Here is a 22,954-nt window from a genome sequence, read left to right as displayed (position 1 = left end):
CCCTCGTTCTCCATCTTCTTCATCTTTGACCATGCCAAGGGCCTATTTGGTGAATCCTAGAGTCATGGTTACCAGGAACGGGGAACGGGAACGGGACCCCCTGGAACGGGGGAACGCCCAAAGTGAGGGAACGGGACACACACACACACACACACACACAGAGTCAACACTTGTCTTAGAATCTAGAGAGAGAGATCATATCAACCATAATTCATGAAATTAGACTCTAGAGACATAATAATCAAGTTTCAACAATAATAAAGATTCAAAACATTGTAACCAGCAATGGATTGTCGCATTCATAATTCAACATTGTAATCAACAATGTTGCATAAGTCCAACTGGCAACAAGTGTGCATTGCAAAAACACAAAATATGCACTCAACTTTAAAGCCTAAATAGTAAAGATCCAAGTTACAAGAGCTCCAATTTCCAAGTTAATACTCTAAAGTTCCAAAAGGCTAGCTACTAAGTGCTCTGATTCATGGAAGATGGCTCCACTGTGTCTGAATGCTCATCCTGCTGAACATCCTGCCCATCACCATCACCATCATCATCATCGTCATCTTTTTCCCAACATATAAAAGAATCAGCCTTTGCAATTGATGTACGAGCTAGCAAGCGAAGATTGGAGCTCACATAAACTAGGTCATTCGTCTTCATTGTACCAAGACGATTTCTCTTCTTTGAGTGAATGTGATTGAATGAGCTCCACAGTTGCTCTAAGCAAGAAGAGCTAATTGTTTGGCTAAGAATACGAATAGCCAAACTCTGCAACTCTGGAGCTTCTGTCCCGTAGTCCTCCCACCATAAAGCAGCCCCAATATTTGTCCTATCCTCTAGTGCATCCTCTGTACCAAATATCCCTAATGTTTGCCGATATACAGAGAGCTGATTTTTAATTTTGCGTTCCATTTTACGGCTAGGATAAAGCCTTGCAAGCAATGTGTTCCAAGCCTTGACCACCTCAAGGTCTCTTTCTTGCATCTTTCCTTGAAACTCACGATCAAGCACATATGCTGCAGCATGCATAGGAGAGTCATACTCATTCCATCTGCTGATGCATAACTCCTTGATCTGCTCATACCTATCTGCATTTGGTTCCAAACTCTCCAACCTCTCAATCATGCGATCCATACCTTCATAGATCTTCCCAATGCATGGATCCATGCCATCTGCAAGCCTCAACATGTGCATAATAGGATCAACCATTTGGTTGGTGCGATTAACCTCATCCCAAAAATCTCTATAAAAAACATATGCATTACATAACACAGCAGTAGCAGTGGCAGCCCCAGTCCAATTTTCATACTCATCACTAGCAAATAGCTCCCTAATTGCACCTTTGCAATAGTGCAATCGACCAAGCATAAGAAAGTTATATGCAAATCGTGTATCCGAGTATTTAAGAAGTCCTTTGTCACTTCTCTTGCGAAACTCAGCATGCAAGTACTGATGATTACATATAAATGTGTTAATCTTGTTGCCTTTCGCAACAAGAGATGCAATCCATGGCAAGTCCCCAATATCCTTCAACAAGTTATTCAAGCAATGCGCCATGCATGGACTAAAGGTGATATGTGGATACATTGCCATTAAAACGTTTCCTGCTGCCCTGTTTGTAGGTTCACCATCTGCCACAAACTGCACTACATTTTCTGCCCTAACAGCGTGCACTGCCTCGCACTACTCGGATGCCAATACATCTGCACTCTTTCCAGTCTTTGAAGCATCATGACTACCAATGAAGTATACATCTCCACGAGAATATGCAACAACACCATGTATGGACCTATGGCGTGTGTCACTCCATCTGCTATCAATGTCACTCCATTTCTTGCCCATTGATTGCAAATATTTGATGTTGCAATCTCTATGGCTACTTTCTCCTTTTGAAGCAATGTAGTCCTGATAGTTTCTGATGAAAGGGGCTTATATGTGGGTCCATACTCTGCAATCTTTGTCACCATATTTAAAAAATAAGGTGACCTGGCTGATTTGCATGCAATACGGTCATGGTAAAAAAAGCGTGCCATTGCTGCATCTGTTTCCTCTTTTTTCTTTGGTTCCCATGAAGTGTGCAATGAACTCTGTTTAACACCACGACCTGTTGCCATTGATGGCCCACGAGAAGGCTGCGTAGCCACTAATCCTGGTGGTCTTCTGCATGAAACACCATGCCCTGCTAGCCTGGGAGTCCATGTTGTTGGATCCACTGCTATATTTGGCGTCCTCCTGGCATGTGAATTCCCCATAGAAGTGGCTATGCGGTCAAGTAACTCCTGCCTTTTCTCAATTGATACATTGGTGGAAAAACGCACCTCTTTCCCCTCCTCACGTAGAAGATGGGCTCTCACTTTATCAGCCCCACTAGTGCGAGCATAAGGGCAAAGTTTGCATTTCCAAGGGCGAGCCCCTCCACCTCTCAATGGCACCCCTGCATCTACCTCATCCCACCATGACCAAGTAGTGCTTCGACTTCGTCCAGTTGTTGACGAAGTACCTGCTGAGGATGATGAAGATCCCATAGATGTCAATGCTGCCATCTATATAGAAGTGACAAATAATCAGTAAACTTCAATGAAATTACACAAATTTGCAGCCAACATTTCAACATCCATGTGTCAAGGTTCAATGAAATTGCAAAAATTTCAACCAAAGTTGAAAGTCCAATGAAATTGCAGAAATTTCGGCCAAAATTTCAACATGAGTATCAAGAATCTCGATTCCTCGGACCTCACCTAATCGCGGGTAGGAGTCAAGCCAAGCAATCAATAGAGGTGTACCGTGTGCCGCACACGACGTAGGCGGGAGAGGCAGGTGGGAGAGTCAGGTGGGCAAAAGTAGGCACGCCACACGGCCTTGGCGAGGTAGGTGTGGCAGGAGCAGGTGAGTGAAGCGGGAGCAGGCGGAGCAGCAAGAGCAAGCGGAACAGGCGGGAGTGGGGAGAAGCTCGCCGGCGACATGCACAAGATGCAGGCGGGCGACACGCAGGAGGTGGACGGGCGACAGGCGGGAGTAGCGGGCTGCGGGCGACTTTTTTTTTAAATTTAAAACTTACCTTGCTGGAACGGCCGTTCCAAACAGGGAACGGCCAAGGAGCGGGCGGGAGCGGGCCAAGGAACGGGGGGAAACGTTTCGCCAGCATTTCCTGGGCTCGTACCTCCCGGAACGCGTTAATCCGTTCCTATGCGCCAGAACGGGCGTTCCCTCTCTCTATGCCTAGAGTAACTCCAAAAGCATACACCTAGCATTTTTAAACATGAACAATGTCCACTTCAATGGAGCATGGGGTCCAAGAAAGTTGATCTTTCACCAAGAACTACAACCATCCCTTGTAAAGGAAAGACATCCGTTTCCTTTAGGAGTATAAGCTCTCTCCTCCCATGCTAGCAAAGGATTGTTGGCAGTGACTTCACTGACTTGGAGACCTCAGCAGATCAGCAAGGCAAAGGCATTGGCATCCAAGGTATAGTTGATAATGAGAAAGAGGCTTGGGAGGCTCTCATCTTCACAATAGGCACTTGTAATGTTTGGAGAGACCTGGCTTTCTGTAAGTACGATGGCTAGCTATACTTTTCTTGGGATTATAGTTGGGTCACATTCTCCTAGAGCAGCTAGACAAGTTCCCAGCAAGGGAGTGGGGAAACTCATGTGGAGGGCAGATTGGACAATTGATACGAACCATATTATCAAATCATACTCCCATCCTCCTTTCTCTAAATGCACATGTTTCAACCCTTGACCCATGCTTACGTTGGATTTTGGACTCAATTTACGAGCATGAGGAGGTTCAAAGACAAACCAAACAGCTTTGGGCAAGGGATTGGCTACAAGATGAAAGGATTGCAAAGAAGTTGGCATAGACTAAAACCAGCCTTTCCTCTTGGCAAGGGTGGTGTAAACTTGATTTAACCCAACTAACAACACATAATGATGCCATACTAATTTTGGATGAATTGAATCCCCAAATAGTAGTGTAAGCAGTCCATATCTGACATAACAAAAGCATGTTTCAATTCAGCCTTGAAATCTACAAATTTTATGCTCTATTGGTCCAATGAGCAACATATCATCTAACAAAATGATTACCAACAAATCCCCCCCTTCATTCTTAATGTAGAGAGTGGGAGCAGTTGGACTATTTGTAAAGTTAATGCTGGCCAAATAAGCCTCAATCTTAGAGTACCACGCATGAGGAGCTTGTTGTAAACCATAAAGAGTTTTATGCAATTTGCAAGCCATGTGCTCTTTGCCTTTCACCACAAACCCTGGAGGTTATAGCACATAAACATCCTCATGTAGGTCACCATTCAAGAATGCGGTATTGATGTCCAACTGATGTACTTTCCGACCATAATTTTCAGCAATAGCAATGACACATCCAATTGTAGTCATACGGCATGTAGGAGCAAATGTCTCCTCATAATCTATGCCTTTCTTCTATCCATAGCTTTTGCTACCAAACATGCCTTGCACTTGTCTATAGTACCATCAACCTTGCACTTGCATTTAAAAACACATTTGGTACTAATGGCTTTCTTGCCATGTGGCAACTCAACAAGATCCCAAGTATTGTTGGTGGCAATAGAATCCAACTCTTATTGCATAGCCTACATCCAATGTACATCCTGCTTGGCTTCTTCCAAGGAAGTAGACCCATCATCATCTAACAGTGAGCTCATGAACACATGTTCATCACAAGAATCATCTACTTCTGTAATATCAACCAAATGAGCCCCCTGCATGATATGCTGGTCTAGCAGCCCTTATAGAGCTAGAGCACTGAGGTAAGGAAGCATCCATTTTATTATCCTAAAGAGTTTGCAACAACCATCTAGGGACTATTTTTACTGCATTTAAAGCAGCCCTTTCTTGTTGTATTGCATCTTCCACTGCTAGAGGCCTATCATCATCAAGTACCTGCTGTTCGGGGTCATGTAGCAGTAGCATTTTGCCGTAATAAGCATGTCCAGCCATTTACAGCATGCTCAGACCCCAAAGAAAGTGGTGAGGGGTCTTCGAAAACATCACCTGAGTCATAAGTGGCTAGCATTTCAAATTGGTCATGCGAAAAGACAGCATTTTCAACAAAAATAACATCTCTATTGACAAACACTTTCCTTGTGCATGGATCATACAACCAATAGCCTTTTCTTTCCAAACTATAGCCAACAAAAATACATTTTAAGGCCTTTTCATTGAGCTTTCCACGAAGCTCTTTCAGCACATGTGCATATGCTATACATCCAAATACTGAAAGTAGTCAATCTTTGGTTTCTTTCCATGCCAAGCCTCAAAAGATATGATAGTCTTAAGTGTCTTTGTCGGTACACAATTCAAGACATGACTAGCACACTAAAGGCCCTCAAGCCAAAACTTATGTGGCAGCGCTTTGCTTTTAAGCATACATCTAGTCATTTCCATGAGTGTCTGATTTTTTCATTCACCAACGCCATTTTGCTGAGGTGTCATCCTCATAGTGGCCTAATGCGTGATACTCGTTTCAAGTAAGAATGTCTCAAAAGCATGAGACATATATTCTCCTCCTCTATCTGTGCAATCTACACTTTTAAACCAGTTTCAACCTCAAGCTTTGCAACCAAATGTTTAAAATGCATGAATACATCAGATTTTTCCTTCAATCCATACACTCTAGTATACCATGAGTAGTCATCTATAAAAGCGAAAAAATAGAAAATGACCCCCAAGTGCTCGTGTCCTCACAGGACCACAAACATCAAGGTGTATCAACTATTTTCAAACTACCCACATGCACCATTCTTTTTGAAAGCAAAGCTATGCATTTTACACAAGACACATCCTTCACATGCATGGGGAGGTGGGGTCTCCACAAGAGGTAAGCCATCTACCTAGTGACAACATTGAAGAGTCATCAAACTGTCAAAACTCATGTGACCAAATCAAGCAAGCCATAGCTCTGCATTGCGCATATCAAGCATAAGAGTGCTAACTGCCAAAGCATCATGAGAGGACATCAATATTCAGCAACTACTCATGTAAGTCCTGCAAGTGTGTAAGTGTCAAAGTGCAGCGGTGCGGAAGCGTAGGACTGAGAGAGAACGCAGAGAGAGAAACAGACAGTGGAAGATGAAGACCTGCTGTATAAAGTGTGCTGTATACAAATATATGCAGATATGTACACGGGCGCAGTGTGCTGGACTGCGTGTCTCCACCTCGACGATGCAACCTGCTGTTCACCTCGAAGTCCGCTGCAGTCTGCACTATCTCCTGTCTGAAATCTGCGAACAGAGACAGAATCTGCGCATGCCACTAGTCTGTAATCTGCGAGCAGAGAAGTACAGGAGACTGCTGAAAACCTCGGCAATTTATAGCCAGAAAACAGGGCACCAGAAAAGACCTGTCGGCTGCATTAAATGCAGTTAATGCAGCCGACTGACAGGACAGGTCAGACTGCCACGTGGCAGTCCGACTGTGCAGTCCGACTGCACCTGGACAGAAACTGTCCGACTGCACCTGGTCAGGCGATGATCTCTAACACCCCCTCTCAGAGCCTGGGCAGGGCAGAAGCCTGAGGGATCTGGAATGTCTCCGAAGTAGAGCCTAGGGAAGTGCCTTCGTAAACAAATCGGCAAGATTGTCCTCCGTCTTGCAGTACTCCACAGTGATGGTCTCATCCAAAAGCTTCTCTCTGATGAAGTGGTACTGGATCTCTATGTGCTTCGTCCGGGCATGAAAAACAGGATTCCATGCCAAGGCAATGCAACTCTCATTGTCACATTGCAGCAAAGTAGGACGAGTCTGGGGGCAACCAAGCTCCTCCAACAATCTCTGAAGCCACACAGCCTCACATGTGGTGGAAGACGCGGCCCGATACTCCACCTCAGTAGACGAAAGGGCCACCGTGGGCTGCTTCTTGCTACTCCATGAAATAACACCTACACCCAAGGTAAAACAGTAACCTGTAGTAGACCGCCTGTGGTCCACATCACCGGCCCAATCCGAGTCGCTCCAACCTACAAGTACAAAATTTGAACCATCTGTGCCTGCGGGATAATGAATCCCTAAATCAGACGTCCCCCTCAAAGACCGAAGGATCCTTTGAGCAGCCTGCCAATGCACCGTCTGAGGTTCACTCATAAACCCTGCCAAGAGCCCAACAGCAAAATAAAGATCAACATGAGTGTTGAGGAGCCAAATCAAGGATCCAATCAACTGACGATAGCGGGAAGCATCCGCCATGGGAGAAGCTGAATGGGAAGTGGCCTTCCAGTTCGGATCCATAGGAGTAGAAAGGGGCCGACAATTCTCCATCGCAAAAGAAACCAAGAGCTCCTGTACATATCTCTGCTGAGAGATGAAGATCCCCCTCTGAGACTGATAAATCTCATGGCCCAAAAAGAAATGGAGTAGACCCAAGTCCGTCATCTCGAACGTCCGATGTAAAGCTGACTTCGTCTCTTGGACCTGCTGTGCATGATCACCTGTGACAATCAAATCATCAACATATAACACAAAAAGCACACAACCATCCTCGGAAGTGTGTACATAAAGCTGCGGATCGGTCTGAGAACGCCGACATCCCAACTGAGACTGAAGGAACGAATCAATCTTCTCGTTCCATGCACGCGGAGCCTGCTTGAGGCCATACAAGGCCTTCTTCAACCTGTAGACTTTCCCATCGGAAGATCCAAAGCCAAGAGGCTGCTCAACATAGATCTCCTTCAAATCACCATTGAGGAAGGCCGACTTCACATCCAACTGGTAGACAGGCCATCTCCTATGGCCAGCCAAGGCAAGAACAGCTCGAATAGTCGCCATACAAGCAGTGGGGGCAAAAGTATCATGACAATCAATCCCTGGGCGCTGTGCAAAACCTTTAGCAACAAGGCGAGCCTTGTGCTTATCCAAAGAACTATCGCTAAGATATTTGGTCTTGAAGACCCATTTGACGCCAATCACCTTCTTATGCGGGGGGCGGGGCACGAGTGACGAAGTGCCATTCCTCTCAATAGCCTCCAACTCGGCTTCCATAGCTTTCTTCCATGGTGCGGACTGTAAAGCCTCCTTCACGGAGGTGGGCTCTCGATCTTGCATAACATGGGTCATCAAACAATAGTTAGAGCAAACAAGCTCCGTAGAATGTGCCTGGTGCCGCCGTGACCGCCGCGGACCATCCTGCGGTCCCTACTCCTCAAGAACCCCCTCGATCCCTGAATCACGGAGTGTGTCACGGGCTCATCGAGGAGGAGGCCGAACCTCCCCTCGTCTCTCTCCATCAGCTGAAGACTCTGGAATATCCACCGGTGGTAACTCCTCAGGGGTGACCAGTGGAATAGTAGACTCTGTGTCAGAAACAGAATCATAATCAAAAGGCACGGGCTCCAAAGGAACTGTAGCGGGAGCCCAACTCTCCCCTGGATCTCCAAGAACGGGATGCTCCTCACCCGTTGATATGGCCGGAACCTCCACAAACCACACATCTCGACTAGTGTACACATCCCGCTTGACGGGATCATACAATCGATAGCCTTGGGACCGGGAGTTGTAGCCAACAAATACCTGTCTTCGGGAAGCTGCTTCAAATTTATCACGGTGAGCCTTGGGAATGTGAACATAGGCATCACACCCAAAGACCCTAAAGTAAGAAACATCGGGCTTAGTCCCAAAGTAAGCCTCAAAAGGTGTCATCCCATCAACGGCCGAAGTGGGGGATCGATTAAGGATGTGGACTGCAGTAGCCACAGCCTCGACCCACAGAACCTGAGGGGTCTGTCAGTGCTCCATCATGGTGCGCGCCATCTCGATCACACTGCGGTTTTTCCGTTTAAGAATGCCATTTTCTTGAGGAGTGTTGGTATTAGCAAACTCCTGGTGAATACCTTTATCTGCACAAAAATGAGCAAACTCATTAGAAACAAATTCACCACCCTTGTCGGAGCGCAAGGTCTTCAATCTCTGGCCTGATCGGTTCTCCTCAAAGAGAAGCCAATCCTTGAAGTGGGAGAAAGCTTCTGACTTCAATGCCAAGAAATAGGCCCATGTCATCCTGCTATAATCATCTACGATCAGCATGAAGTACGAGCTCCCACGCAAGGACTCGTTCCTCATAGGGCCACATAGATCCGTAGATACAAGCTCCAGCGGTGAAATAGACCGCCGCGAAGCTGTGTGGGGAATGGCATCCCTATGCTGCTTCCCACGAATGTAGGAGACACATGGCTGCTAGCTCACCACTATATCCGGCAACCCTCGAACAAGCTGTCCACGTGACGCCCTCCGAAGATAATCATAGTTGAGGTGACCAAACCGAGCATGCCATAACTCTGACTGTGTCTGAGAGGTAAGAAGAAGAGTAGAGAGGGCGGTGGAAGACTTCAATTTATAGATGCCGTTCTCCTCATATCCGGATGATAGAACCTTCCTTGACCCACGATCAAGGACTTGCACCGAATTACTGTCAAACTCCACCAAAAGTCCAAGGGAGCAAATCTTATGAACTGACAGGAGATGATACCCTAAACCTGGTACATGCAAGACCTCTGAGGTATGGGTACCACCACGTCCATCTGGAATAAGCTGCATCTTACCCCGTCCTGCAATAGACACGGAAGAGCTATCTCCAATGAGAATCTGCCCACGCGAGGGTCGCAACTCGGCAACACCATCTGATGAAGGAGTCATGTGCCGGGAGGCACCACTATCAACGATTCACTCTCGAGCCTAGGGAGCCGTCATCACAGCATCAGAAGCATTCGGTGAAGAGTCCTCAATGACAGCTAGATGAAGAAATGCAGCTGATGAGGGTGCAGCCACCGCTCCAGAATCCTTCGTGTCCTTCTTGTTGGTATCCTTCTTGTCTTTGTCAGGGCAATCCTTCTTCCAATGGCCAGTCTTGCCACAAATATGACAAGTGGATTCTTTGTCCTTGTCCTTGTCCTTCATTGACTTGTTATCCCCCTTCTTCTTCTTTTGGTCCTTCCCCTTCTTCTGAGAGGCCTGACCTGTCAGTGCCTCCGACTTGGAAGCATTCTGTCCCTTTAATTGTTCCTCTTGGTCCAAGATCATAGGAACCAACTCTTCCCGCCGAAGAGTAGACTCTCGCCCCGAAGCAATAAGGGCGGAGTAGAAAGTACCGAATCGTGGCGGCAACTGGGACAATAGTGTGATCGCCATGTCTTCGGAGGAAATCGACTTTCCCGTATTCTGAACCTGCATCTGAAGCTGTCTAATCTTGTTGATATGTTCCCGCAACGAAGAAGACTTGTTTACGGACAAGGTCCGCATCTGAACCTCCAAAGAAACCCGCTTCATTAGGGTCATCCAGTTATACATCTGATCAAGCTCTAGCATATCTCCCGAGCCACCGTCAAGTGCTCGATGTGAGCTATCACGGCTGTAGTACAAGGCAGAAAAAGAAAGGAACGAATCTTGGCATTCAATTTGTCCCAGTGAGACTGAGCCTTGGCCAACTCCGCACGAGCATCGGAAGAGAGTTTGGACTCATCTCTTATCGAGGGCCGGTCGATCTCCTCCTGTACAAGCTCCGCCAAATCATAGGACTCAAGGATGGCCAACATCATGGCGCGCCAGATGCGATAGTTGTCGCCATCGAGCTTCTGATCTGCGGCAAGAGCCGGTAAGACAGGCACCTTCTGGTCCATAATCGTTTGGAACTCCAAGTCAATCTCTGTAGACATCTTCACCTGTAATGCCTTCACAAACGCAAAAGCAGCCCCCTCTGACTGTGAAAACTCAGCCTGCTAAGGCTCTTCCGCGTCCTGAAACTTCTTCATCCGCCGGAGGTGATGAAAAAGCAAAACCTGCATTTGAAAGCTGAAAACTCAAACTTCCTCCTCGTCAACCAGCAGTAAACAGCAGCAAATCCACCACCTGGACTCCTTTCCTGCACGCCCACGCTCGCTTCAGCCTTGTTCCGAGGCACAGCCCTCCTGCCTGCCCTCAAACGCTGAAAACGCAACCTAGTGTCGCGATAGAAACTCCTCTTCAGGTTGGTTTTGCGCTCAGTCAGCCCTCTAACACTGCTCTGATACCATGTCAAAGTGCAGCGGTGCGGAAGCGTAGGACTGAGAGAGAAAACGCAGAGAGAGAAGAGAGAGAAAGAGACAGTGGAAGATGAAGATCTGCTGTATAAAGTGTGCTGTATACAAAGATATGCAGATATGTACACGGGCGCAGTGCGCTGGACTACGTGTCTCCACCTCGACGATGCAACCTACTGTTCACCTCGAAGTCCGCTGCAGTCTGCACTGTCTCCTGTCTGAAATCTGCGAACAGAGACGGAATCTGCGTGTGCCACCAGTCTGTAATCTGCGAGCAGAGAAGTATAGGAGACTGCTGAAAACCTCAGCTATTTATAGCCAGAAAACAGGGCCCCAGAAAAGACATGTCGGCTGCATTAAATGCAGCCGACTGATAGGACAGGTTGGACTGCCACGTGGCAGTCCGACTGCACCTGGACAGAAACTGTCCGACTGCACCTGGTCAGGCGATGATCTCTAACAGTAAGGTGATCGGTCATTCTATCACCCTCATCCATATGCACATTAGTCAATTCTCTTCACAAGTAAGAGACTCTAGCTTTATTCCATGCTGCAAACATGCTTTCCAAGGCATCCCAAGCCCCTTCAGAGGTCTTGCATGATTGAATATGAGATATAATCACTCTCTTGATTGACAAGGCAATCAATTACAAAGCTTGTACATCCTTTGAGTCCCATCTCCTCGAATATGTTGTAGGAGGAGTGGGGGCAGCAACAAGGGCAACTAGCTGTCCTCTAGCATTGCGCTAAGATGTTTGAGGTGCAAGCTCTCCCAGTCTCTAACTACAAATCACCAGTGACATGGTCCCAAAGATCCTTTGCAACAAGTAGATTGCTCACCATAAAACTCAACAAGGGATAGTTGGTGCCATCCAACTTATCCTCCTAAGTGAGGACTCTCAAAATGTTGCTATAATCTTTGGTGTCTTGATTTGCCCTTGCTCCAAATAAATGCACAAATTCACCAACCAAACACTTCCAAGCTAAAGTGTGAAATGTACACTCCCAAGTACCAAAATCCCAACATGAGATCTTAATGCAAGTATAAAACTATCAAACTCCTCGAAAAGCTTGCCCACACTGCACAAATCAGTACCCAATCTCCAATTAACAGCAATTCAGTACTGTACTACAAGTCGAGACGGGATCCAGCATTGCGTTGTGATGGCGGGAGTTTTAATCAAAGACATACTAGTTGTGGGTGGTTCAGCTTTTGTGCTTCTTCTATTCCTTAGTGGTTGCTGTTGCATTATTTTAGAGTGGATTCCTTGATGGGGATAAATGTGCACTTGGAAGCTAAGTTTTTCACACTAAGGATCAAAGAGGGCATCAAGCTTAGCCTCACACACTATAGGACCTCATCAGCTATGCAAAGCCAAGCATAGCTTTTTAAGCATGGATCTAGGGCCTCTAGCTCATGGCTCGCCCTGTGAGGCGCTAAATTATCCAGATTCTTCCTTCAACTCCCATAGTCGAGCAGTAAGTGTGCATGCACCCACGATATATGTTTCTCTTATGCTTCTGTGATTTCTTGTGTTTGTTAATGTTTGCAGGTCTTCCACATTCTAGGACTGGACTTGGATCTTGACAACAACTCTGACAGCACAGAGAACAGTCTATTCAACAGCACACCTCTTCAAAACCTCCAGAAAACAAGTAACATATTAAACGTGAGGTCTAGGCCGCAAGCGTAGCTTCTACAGAATTGTTTCACAAGTTCACAAGCACGAAATTAGGAAGCAATGGAAAGGAAGTTTACAAGCATGAAATTAGGAAGCAAGGAAAGGAAGAGAAGGGAAGCAAGCTAACTTTATGACCTGCAACCTCCTTGTCTGGACAACAATCAGCCATGTTCAAAAACAAGGGAAAAGCACAAATGAGCTAGGGACTCTAATTTTTATTCGGCCCCTCTTTTATATTTCAACAAGTTCCATAAAATATTTCGTATCTATGTCAAAGAGCCTCTGTGATCTTTGTTGGAAAATGTTGATGACGAAAAATACATTGAATTATTCATCTATTGGGTAACTAGGCAACTCCTAAGCTGGCTTCTCTGTGCATTTCAAGAATGCAATATTAAGAGAATCTCTTCTAACAGGTAAGCATAACAAGAACAAGGCAACAAGTAAAGAACGTTAACAATGCTCAAATAAATTTCATTCATTAAGAAATCAGAAGACATCTCTGTAAGCCTAAAGTTGTTTGTATCATTACCAAAGCCCAACTGCTACACAAAAGGGCTACTATGATTGCACCACACATTGGCATATTGAAGCTTCCAAAGCAAGCATACCTCAAAATAGCAGATATTTTGCTGGACCCATGTTCATGACAAAATTAAACTACCTTGTAACATGAGATAACTCCTTTAAATATCATGACAAAAGTTATTAAGCTTCGCCTATAACACGGCTTTGAACAACATCTTTCTACGTCAAGATTTTTTATTTGTGACATGAAAATAGCAAAGATCATGACCATCACAAGTATTCAAGATTCTCCTGACAAGATATGAGAAAATATCAAATTCAAACATTGGTATTATACTCAGCACATTCATATGATTATTCTTACCCATTGCTAGTGCTAATAAGACCATAGGTTCTATCAAGCTCTTAACAGAATTACCTTGAGAGGTTTAATTAAATGGAACTTGATTTCAAATTCATAATAAAAAACAATGAAATTTCTATCTTACTTGTTTACAACTATTCAGTCCTTTTTTGTTTCCCTTCAGGAAATTATTTAGAACAAGTCAATGTTCAATGTAGCAACATGCTAAAATTGAATCAAAGTAACTTGGAAGTATTTTGAAGATACTAAATAATGCATCTGCAGCATTCAGAAAAGAATGTACTCACTTGAAAATGGAAGTTTTAAGGTCGGATACCTACAGCCATTACATATCTCTTCCTGATCCACTGGGAACTGGTTGAAGTTCTATCACCCCACCTCCCTGTGTATGTGCATACAACTAATCCATCCAGCCAAAGCTCTTTCACAGCTGAAAACTGCAGTGGCACTTGTTAGAACACCTGTAGACATCCATCTCTCCCCTCCCCCTCTTCCAATAGTGTTAAGAGTTGACTATTGTGATGCACCAAATGATGTGAGGCCCAGCAAGTATCCTAGAAAGCCTTAAATTCATCCCAAAACAGAAGCAACACTTCATTACAAATAAAAATATACATATTAGATTGCCCTTGAGATGTCATGGTTCCTCTTTTTTCCTTTGACTAGAAGGGCAAATTGTAAAAGGGTAGACGGGCATAAACTAAAGAAATGGGCCAAGTAGAAGGGAATGGGAAAAAGGACCTTGCCACAATGGCCACTCATGTAAAAAAAGGGATGGGTGCCCATGGGATTTTAGGGCTGTATATATAAAGTTCGAAAAGTGAATGAGAGCTCATTCTTTGGTGTGTGGCAACAAGAGACTCTTCTTCTTCTCTTCTCTTCTCTTCGCTTGCTTGAGTGCTTGAGAGAGAGAGTGAGTGTGAGTGAGGGAGTGAGTGTGTGAGGGTGAGGGATCTTGGAGGTGAAGCCCTCCACCATCTCCTCTCTTCTTTTTCTCTTCTCTTCTCTTTTCTTGTCTCACGCGTGGCTATGGAGGATGGAGCTTGGAGGAAGAGGCTCGAGGATACTTGAGCTTGCATCAAAAATCATGGAGCTACCGGTGTGCTTGAGAGAGTAGGCAACTCAATCGGGCATCAAGGTAAGCTCATTATCCTCGTAGAGAGGGATAGCGCGTCAGCTATGTGAGAGGTAGCCATTAGTGCTTGCTTGAAACACTTGAAAGAATAAGCGGTCCGTGGGTCTTGGTGGTTGAGCTTGAGCTCGTCGCCTCTACATTTTGGTTCTGTTGCCATGACAACAGATTCAAGCTTCAGCGCTTGCGCGCTTCAAATCGAGCATTGAAGTAAGGGTTTCATCCCCGAACCGGAGCTTGAGATAGGTAGGAAGTTTGGGGTTTTTTATCTTCACAAACAAGTAAGTATTTTAGTTATTTTAATGATTGGATGAATAGCAAAATAAGAGAAATCAGTTCAGTACTTTACTTTCGATTCTTGTTGCATTTTAAGGTTAAGAAATCAGTTCGAAAAGCGTAGGGTTTGCTGCTGTAAAACAGGCCCGACCAAGGAACAAATCAAGAAAAACGGGAAGAAAGAGTGCTCGAGGGGATTAAGATCGACAAGTGAGAAATTAGAAGTGGCAAGAACTTTTCTGGGAAGAGGTTTAATATCCAGGACACCAAGGGAGAGCTCATTTGAAACCCTGGTTGTGAGAGAAAGAGAGAGAGAGAGAGCTCCATTGCATAGATCCACTTCGATCTTGCCGCTAACACGTTTGTTGCCCACTACAGGTAGACGCACACCTTTTCCTTCATGCATAGATAGGATCTGGAAGTGCTTGGTAGGTGTGAAGCTCAGAATCAATCGGCACTAAGAATTTTTCGTCATTTCGGAAAAAACGTGTGGCGTTTGGCCCATCCGAGCTACTCGGACCGAGTCCCAGAATCGGCCCTCGACCCACTTGTCCTTAGTCGTTCGGCCCATTCAAGTCGTCATGGTACATTCGGACACACACTTACTCTCGGCCCACCCAGACTCGGTCTGTCCGAGTCATCCGCTCGACCATTCAACCCTTACAATTTGGCCTCAAGCTGCCCAACTCGGCCCAACCGTTCAACCATTCGGCCCTTGGACCATCTCAATTTGGCCTAGTTTCACTTAGCCTCAGCCATTCGGTCCGTCCGAGTCATTCACTCGGCCCCTATAACTTAAACTTGTTGGGTCAAATCTGATTTTTCCCAAAATTTATAAGTTTTGGACCAAATCCACCTAGACACCGATCATACAAACCTCTGAAGGCCATGCAAACACCTGAAACATCCCTTTGGCGCAAGGAATAGAAGAACCAGTGAGATGAAGGCATAAAGACGACACTACCTGACTATTTAGTGACTCAGTCTGTTAGCGGCATAAAGCGGAGTCGTGGACCCCAAACAAATCTTGACGGGGCGGGAGGTATAGTGAAGAACCCTATACGGCGGCAAGGACAGCCAAAAACTGAATATATAAGCCAATCATGCCAAACCCATAAACCAGACCGCTTAGACACTTTGGTTTTCTCACTCACTCTAATTTCCAGCACTCGAAACACACTTAAGAAAAGCTAAAGTCTAATTGCGCACAGTGCACGGAAAACAGTACACACACATACACAGAGTGAGAGTAAGTTGAGGACTGTTTGTAATTAACAAGGAACTCACTCAAGCATAAGAACCATAGTTGCACTCGTACGTAGTACGAACCAATTCGTACTATACGATTCGTACCGTACGAATTTGTACGAAATCGTACCAAAAAACAATCACTTTTTTTTTTTTTTGTTGGTGGTGGTTTGGGTTGTTGACTGTTGTTGTGGTGGTGGTGGTGATTTTGTAGCCTTGATCGATCAACCAAGAAAGGTGGTGGAAGCTTGATTAGACTCCTCATACATGTTTTGTTATGATTTATCCTAGAGCCAAAAGCCATACATAAGGTATTCAAGCAGTTCCAAACATTTATAATTGATGTTCCATCATTTTTCACAATATGTTAGTGTCATCAATAAATAAATTCAGCACCATTTGAGAATCATCAAGTAGCTTAATCCTATTGATTTTACCTTTGTTCACAGCTCATTTTGCACCACCCAACCCAAAGCATTAGTACACATTGCTAATAAAACTAGGCCAAAGGATAGCTTGGCCTAATGTAAATCCGTACTAGCTTGATAGCACTCTGACTATCACAATGGAGAGCAGATAACTCTGTGATGCCAAGCTCTCCCACCAAACGTGAAAGCCATAAAGCCTCCTTGTAGGCCTCAGTGGCAGCCACATACTCTGCCTCTGTAGTAGACAATGCAACACACTTTTGTAGCTTGGAGATCCAAGAGACTCCTCTTGTGAAGGTAAACACATACCCAGAAGTGGACTTTTTGCAGTCCGCATGACCAGCATAGTCTGTATTCGTAAAGCCAACGACAGATGCCTTCTGCTTTCCAAAGCAGATGCACAAATCCTTTGTGCCTCTTTGAGGTATCTCATAATACATTTCACTGCTTCCTAATGCTTTTTACCAGGATTTGCTATATATCTGCTAACCACTCCCACTACAAACGCAATGTCAGGATGTGTAGCAACGATAGCATACATCAAACTGCCAACAGCTGAAGCATATGGTGTCTTGGCCATTTCAATCTTCTCATCATCAAATGTAGGGTTGTCCTCTGCACTAAGTTTCACGTATGGAGGCAATGGAACCCCAATTGTTTTTTCCCCCTCCATATTGAAACACCACAAAACCTTGGAGATATACTCCTGCTGAGATAGATAGAGTAATCCTTTTGACCTATCTCTGAGTATTCGCATGCCAAGAATGTGATTTGCACCACCAAGATCCTACATGTCAAAGCTGCCATGAAGACTTTGCTTCAGTGAGTCCAAGGCATGAGTATCCTTGCCAGCAATCAGCATGTCATCAACATATAGAACCAAGATATGCTGCCTTCTTGGTGTACAAGCAATGATCCACTTGAATTATATGGAAACTTTGAGATTGCGTAAATGTATCAAACTTATAATAGCATTGTCTTGGTGCTTGTTTCAGCCCATACAAACTCCTTTTGAGTTTACATACCATCTTTTCTTTCCCTTTTCTTTCTCCTCCTCCCAGCACTGCTGCCTGGCCTGTAGGGCTGCCTCCTGGCAGACACTGCTCGACTCAGTTAGGACCTCTACAACCTCCTCTACGATCCAGTCCCTCCTGCTCCACTCCCTAGTCCAAATCTGCTCTATCTGTCTCTTCACCTTCTCTCTCCTGTAGATCGAGTCAAGGATCCAATATGATCGTGTACCTAAGGAAGATGCAAGGGGGTCAAGTGTCAGGAGGACCGGGCAGTGACAGAGTGGTGCCAGCCAACTGCCCTATCTGGCCTCTGCAAGAGCATCCCCACTCTCCCACATAGAACCTGTCCAACCGCTCCAGCAAGACTCCACCTAGCCGCCTGTATCCCCACAAGAAGGCCAACAACCTTTCCCTCTTGTGAAAAGCTGGGTCTCTCTAAGCATCGCAAGCTCCTACTGCCAGTAGGAAGATCTCCCATGCTTCCTGCTCCTCCCCAGCCATGCCCTAGTAGTTTCTACCTCTACCATGCTGATCCTCTAAGGCCTCCATGTTGTTGAACAATCCAAGAGTCCACCTCTGGGAGTCCTGCTACAATCTCCACCCAGAACCTGCTGCATGCCTTGACCTTAGGTGGGGGCATACACATTGAGGACTTCGAGGCACGAGTCTCCAATATCCAACCAGACCCATAGAACTCTCCCTGCCACAATTGCCCCGTGATCCCGTACGCAGGTGATAAGGCTCCGGCCAATAGAGGTGCATACGTACCGATAAGTACCAATGGCGTACTCCCAGTAGGTGTGTGACCTACCTAGGAGAACCTTCCCTACCCGATGGACCTGGGCGAGGGTGAGCTTATGCTCTTGTAGAAATAGAATGTCTAACCGTCCTGCAAGGGCCAACTGTAACTCCTGCCGAAGAATCAACTTCCTGGAACCACGTGCCCCACTGTAGCGGAGATTATTCGCATTCCAAGATGCAAGGTGTAAGCTCATGGGAAAACCTGTGATCGATCGAACAGGCATCTGTTTGGTGTGGAGGCTGCTGATGAGGAGGAAAAACTATGGGGCATGCAAGTACACTTTGCCACAGGTGTGGACATTGAACTCCAATCCCCCATGGTGGGGATGATAGATGCTCCAGGTGGTACTACCAGTGCATCTATCAACCATGCTGAGAGTCGTGACTCTGTATACTAGTAGAAACGGGCCACCTGTGCCAGGGGCCACCCGTTCACATCCCTCGGAGCTCTCCACTGTGGAGGGGCTCGAAAGATAATGCTCAAGTGTGAGACCTCGACACTGAGTGAGAAGACTGAAGGAAAAAGGCGTAGTTTGGTCCATCCGGTTGTGATAGTAGATGGGCATTGCCCCTCCTTGACTTACGAACCACGAAGATCCCCATCTCTAGAGGTAGTGGAAACTCTCTGCGCTCCGCAACTCTCAGGTAGGACCACAGGCCACTGCGGAAGAACTCCTGTGGCAACAACTGTGTCTATCTCGGGAAAGTGTGATGGGCAGCAGGGGCGGATGAGCTAGTGGTTGTGTGGGAGGGGAAAAGCTGCTGGTGCAAGGAGGATGTAGGCATGTGTAGCTCATCACCTCCTGTGGGAGGAGGGGGGATGGGCTTGGGGGGGATCACTTGAAACAGGTGTGGATCGCAGGGGGTGCTCAGCAGGGGAGGTGGTAGGGGAGAAGAGGATCGAGGTATGGTTGGAGGTACGTGGCGGGTGTTGGGTTTTGGGGGGGGGGTTTTGTTGCGGGGGGGCAGGGAGAGGAGGGAATGGTGGCCCTAGAAGGAGGGGGTTTTGGGCCAGGGTCAGTGGGGGAGGCATGGGAGGTGGGGGTAGGTGGGTATGGGGGCTATGGAATCTCAGGTGAGGTAGTCCATGGCACGGGTGGTGGATGTGGGGGACTGCGGTCCTACCAGGTGGGGCATGCAGGGGGGGTTTGCGCAGTGCTCTGCTGAGGGGGCATCGCTCACCCTCCTGCTCCCTGCTATTGCTGCGTTTGAGGAGCTTGCTACGGCCCCCTTGCTATCTCCCTCTCGGTCGTCTCTCGACCCGTGTGAAGCCGTCAACGTCCACCTACGGGCCTATCGGCAAAGCCGCCTTGGCTCCGAAACACTTGCAATCTACTACCTGATGCCCAAAGTCGTGGCAACGCAGGCACTGCCCTGGTTGCCCAGTCACAATGAACTACTGCCTAAAGGAGTAACCTCCTATCTCAATCTCCAAGAACTTTAGTATACTCTTTTATGTCTTTCACAGCCACTCCTACCTTTGGGACTCCTGCAGCTGTCACTACATCCGCGAAGGAGACAAGAAGAACTGTGTCGAAGAGCCGTCCAAAGTCCTCCACTAACTGGCGGTACTCTATTGCCAGTGAGGGAAAAAGTAAAGTGACTGGATGTCTGAGGAATCTATTATGGAGAGCAAATGTCTCCACTGTGAAGTTGCTATACCAAGAAACCATGTAAATGACCCCCTTCGTGGAGACATAGGGTGCGCTCTCCACTAGCTCATGAGCTGCTGCCAATGCGCAGCGTGGAGTGGAGCCAATCCCGCAGCTGGGCCCTCGATGGGGAGTGTCCAACGACTTGACCAAAGATCATTGTTTCTTTCAACTCCAGCTCTGTGGCACGTACAGCTAAGAGTTGTTCCTCGGAGAGGATGATATGCAAGGTGTTTGACTGGGGGGCACTCGCAGAATGCGCCGGCGTCTAACCAGAGGTTTCCATTGTGCGTCCCTACTGAGAATCTACCTATCACGCTACTGTGCTACTGGGGGGGGAGGTTGTTGCAGGGAGAGAGAGCAACTAGCGAGGGGGTTTGCTGTTTTCCAATTAGGTGGTGTGTCTGCCTAGCCGGGTCTCAAGGCGGAAGAGGTGGGGGTAGCGTGAAGGGGTGAGGGTGGGGAAAAGGGAGGAGGGGGTCTGGCATAGGGCTTTGCCTGGTGAGGGGAGGGATAGCAAGGCGGCACGCCACGGGTGGTAGTGGTGGTTTGGGGGGGGGGGAAAGGAAGGGGAATGCGCTACTGAGTCGCAGGCAGGCCGACGAGCAGGGCACGCATCACCAAGCGGAGGCGCCACGGGACGGATACGCTACTCGGCCGTAGGCAAGGCAACGGGCAGGGCAAGCGTCACTAGACAGGGGCAACAGGCTGCAGACGAGGGCCACAGACAGGGACGACGGCCAGTGGGCACGAAGGCGACAGGCAGAGCAGGCGCCACCAATCCACAGGCAGGGGGCAATGGGCAAAGCAGGCGCCACCTATCCGCAGGCGGGGGGTGACGGGCAAGGGGCGAGAGCGAGGGCCACATGCGAGGGAGGGGAAGCTACAAGCGATGGCAATGGACAGGGACGGGCGTGAGAAACAGTCGGAAGGCGAGGTAGCAGGTGACATGACAAACAGGAGTTAATCTAGTCAAGGCTTATAGCTACCAACATGTTTATAAATCAACACATTACGAAGAGAGAGAACTATCCATTATCATACACCAAGCACATGCTCAAGAGAGTGGCTGGCAAAGAGGCCTACAGTTTTCTGGATGGCTTCTCTGAATACAATCAGGTGTAAGTGCATCCTAATGATAGGCATAAGATTTCATTCACCACCGAATGGAGCGTCTTTGCCTACATAGTCATACCTTTTGGGTTAACTAACGCGCCAGCCACCTTCCAATGACTGACGTGCACGATATTCAAAGACATGCTTAGGAAGAAGTTAAGAGGTCTTCGTGGATGACTTGTGTGTTCACTCTATTTGGAGAGAACACTTAGATAGACTCCGAGCAGTCTTTGAATGGTGTCGACTATATTGTCTCTCATTAAATCCCTTGAAGTGCCAGCTTTGGGTGAAGCATGGATGCATCCTAGGACACGTGGTGTCAAAGAACGACATTGCCACAGATTTCTCGAAGATTAGAGTCATTGTCGATCTTCCACCCCCAACTGATTACAAAGGCGTTCAGTGCTTCTTAGGCCATATAGGGTATTATCGACGGTTCGTAATGAACTATGCATTGATTGCTAGACCTCTATACAAGCTATTGATCATATTCGAATGGACAGAGGAATGCCAAAGCGCATATGAGGAACTGAAAAAGGCTCTAACCACGGCACCAATTCTACAAGCCCTAGATTGGACACTCATGTTCCATGTGCACATTGACACTTCAAAATTCGCCGTAGGAGCTGTGTTGTGCCAACCTGGTAAACACAACCTAGACTACCCAGTGAGCTTTGCTAGCAAACAACTCACTGAGACCGAAATGAATTACTCAACAACGGCGAGAGAGGGTTTGGCCATGGTATTTGTTGTAAAGAAATTTCAGCATTATCTTTTAGCTACGCCATTTACCTTCTTTGTTGACCATCAAGCCCTGTTATATCTTGTTAATAAACCCTGTGCTACAGGACTCATCGCTCAATGGCTACTTCTGTTTTTAGAATTTGACTTCTCCATGGTGGTGCATAAAGGGAGGCAACACTACATCGCTGACCATATGTCTCGCATCCCCACGAGAGAAGCTGTTGGACAAGGCATTGTGGACAAACTGCTGGACACGCATCTATTCCGCTTATCCAGTGAAAAAGATTTGTTAGAGCCAATATGATGTCGTATTGGGAAGATGACATAGTCGAAGTGCTTGAGCATGGACAACCTGAACGACCAATAGAAAAGGCCCGACTTAGGTGACTCATCCTAAAGATCCAACCCTATCAGTTGATAGCAGGCCAACTCTACAGGCTAGGACAAGACGAATTGTTGCGCAGATGTATGTGTGAGCATGAAATGCAAGACGTACTCACAAAGGCACGCACCTCCTCAACGAAGTGATAGCTCATCTCTTATCCACCTTTCTAATCATCCACCCGAAGTCTTCCCCTTATTACCCTCAAGCAAACGGCCAAGCTGAATCCACAAATAAAATCTTGGTAAATGTCCTGACCAAACTAGTCTTTGCTTCGCGCAACGATTGGGATAACAAGTTTATGGCAGCCTTGTGGGCCTTCCGTACGGCTTATAAAACAGTCGTGGGTTAAACTCCCTTTAGGTTGACCTATGGAACTAAGGCAATTCTATCCTTAGAATTCTTCGTTCCTAGCTTGAGATAGCCCTTCAAGAGAGATGGAATGGGAAGGAGGCATGGACGGAACGCCTCGTTGAGCTCAAACGCTTATCGGAAACTCAGCTTCTAGCCACCCATGCGCTAATATGTGAGAGGGCAAGACGC

The 22,954-nt window shown here is 46.7% G+C and overlaps 1 protein-coding gene across 4 annotated transcripts in view; it reads right to left on the bottom strand.

Moving 5' to 3' along the window:
* The window catches only part of HESO1 (Nucleotidyltransferase family protein), a 95,053-nt gene that overhangs the window by 5,723 nt on the left and 66,376 nt on the right, over positions 1–22,954 (bottom strand). For all 4 annotated transcript variants that reach the window (XM_087678223.1, XM_087678232.1, XM_087678243.1 and 1 more), the window contains one exon: positions 13,940–14,056. In XM_087678223.1, coding sequence (XP_087534349.1) covers positions 13,940–14,056 — 117 coding nt within the window. The remainder of the gene's footprint in view (positions 1–13,939; positions 14,057–22,954) is intronic.

Source organism: Lygodium microphyllum, chromosome 1 (genome assembly GCF_053477565.2).
Source record: "Lygodium microphyllum isolate KBCC chromosome 1, Lygodium_microphyllum_v1.1.10, whole genome shotgun sequence".
Classification (NCBI taxonomy): Eukaryota; Viridiplantae; Streptophyta; class Polypodiopsida; order Schizaeales; family Lygodiaceae; genus Lygodium; species Lygodium microphyllum.
The sequence above is the reverse complement of the archived record's forward strand: the minus strand, read 5'-3'. Positions and strand labels throughout refer to the sequence as shown.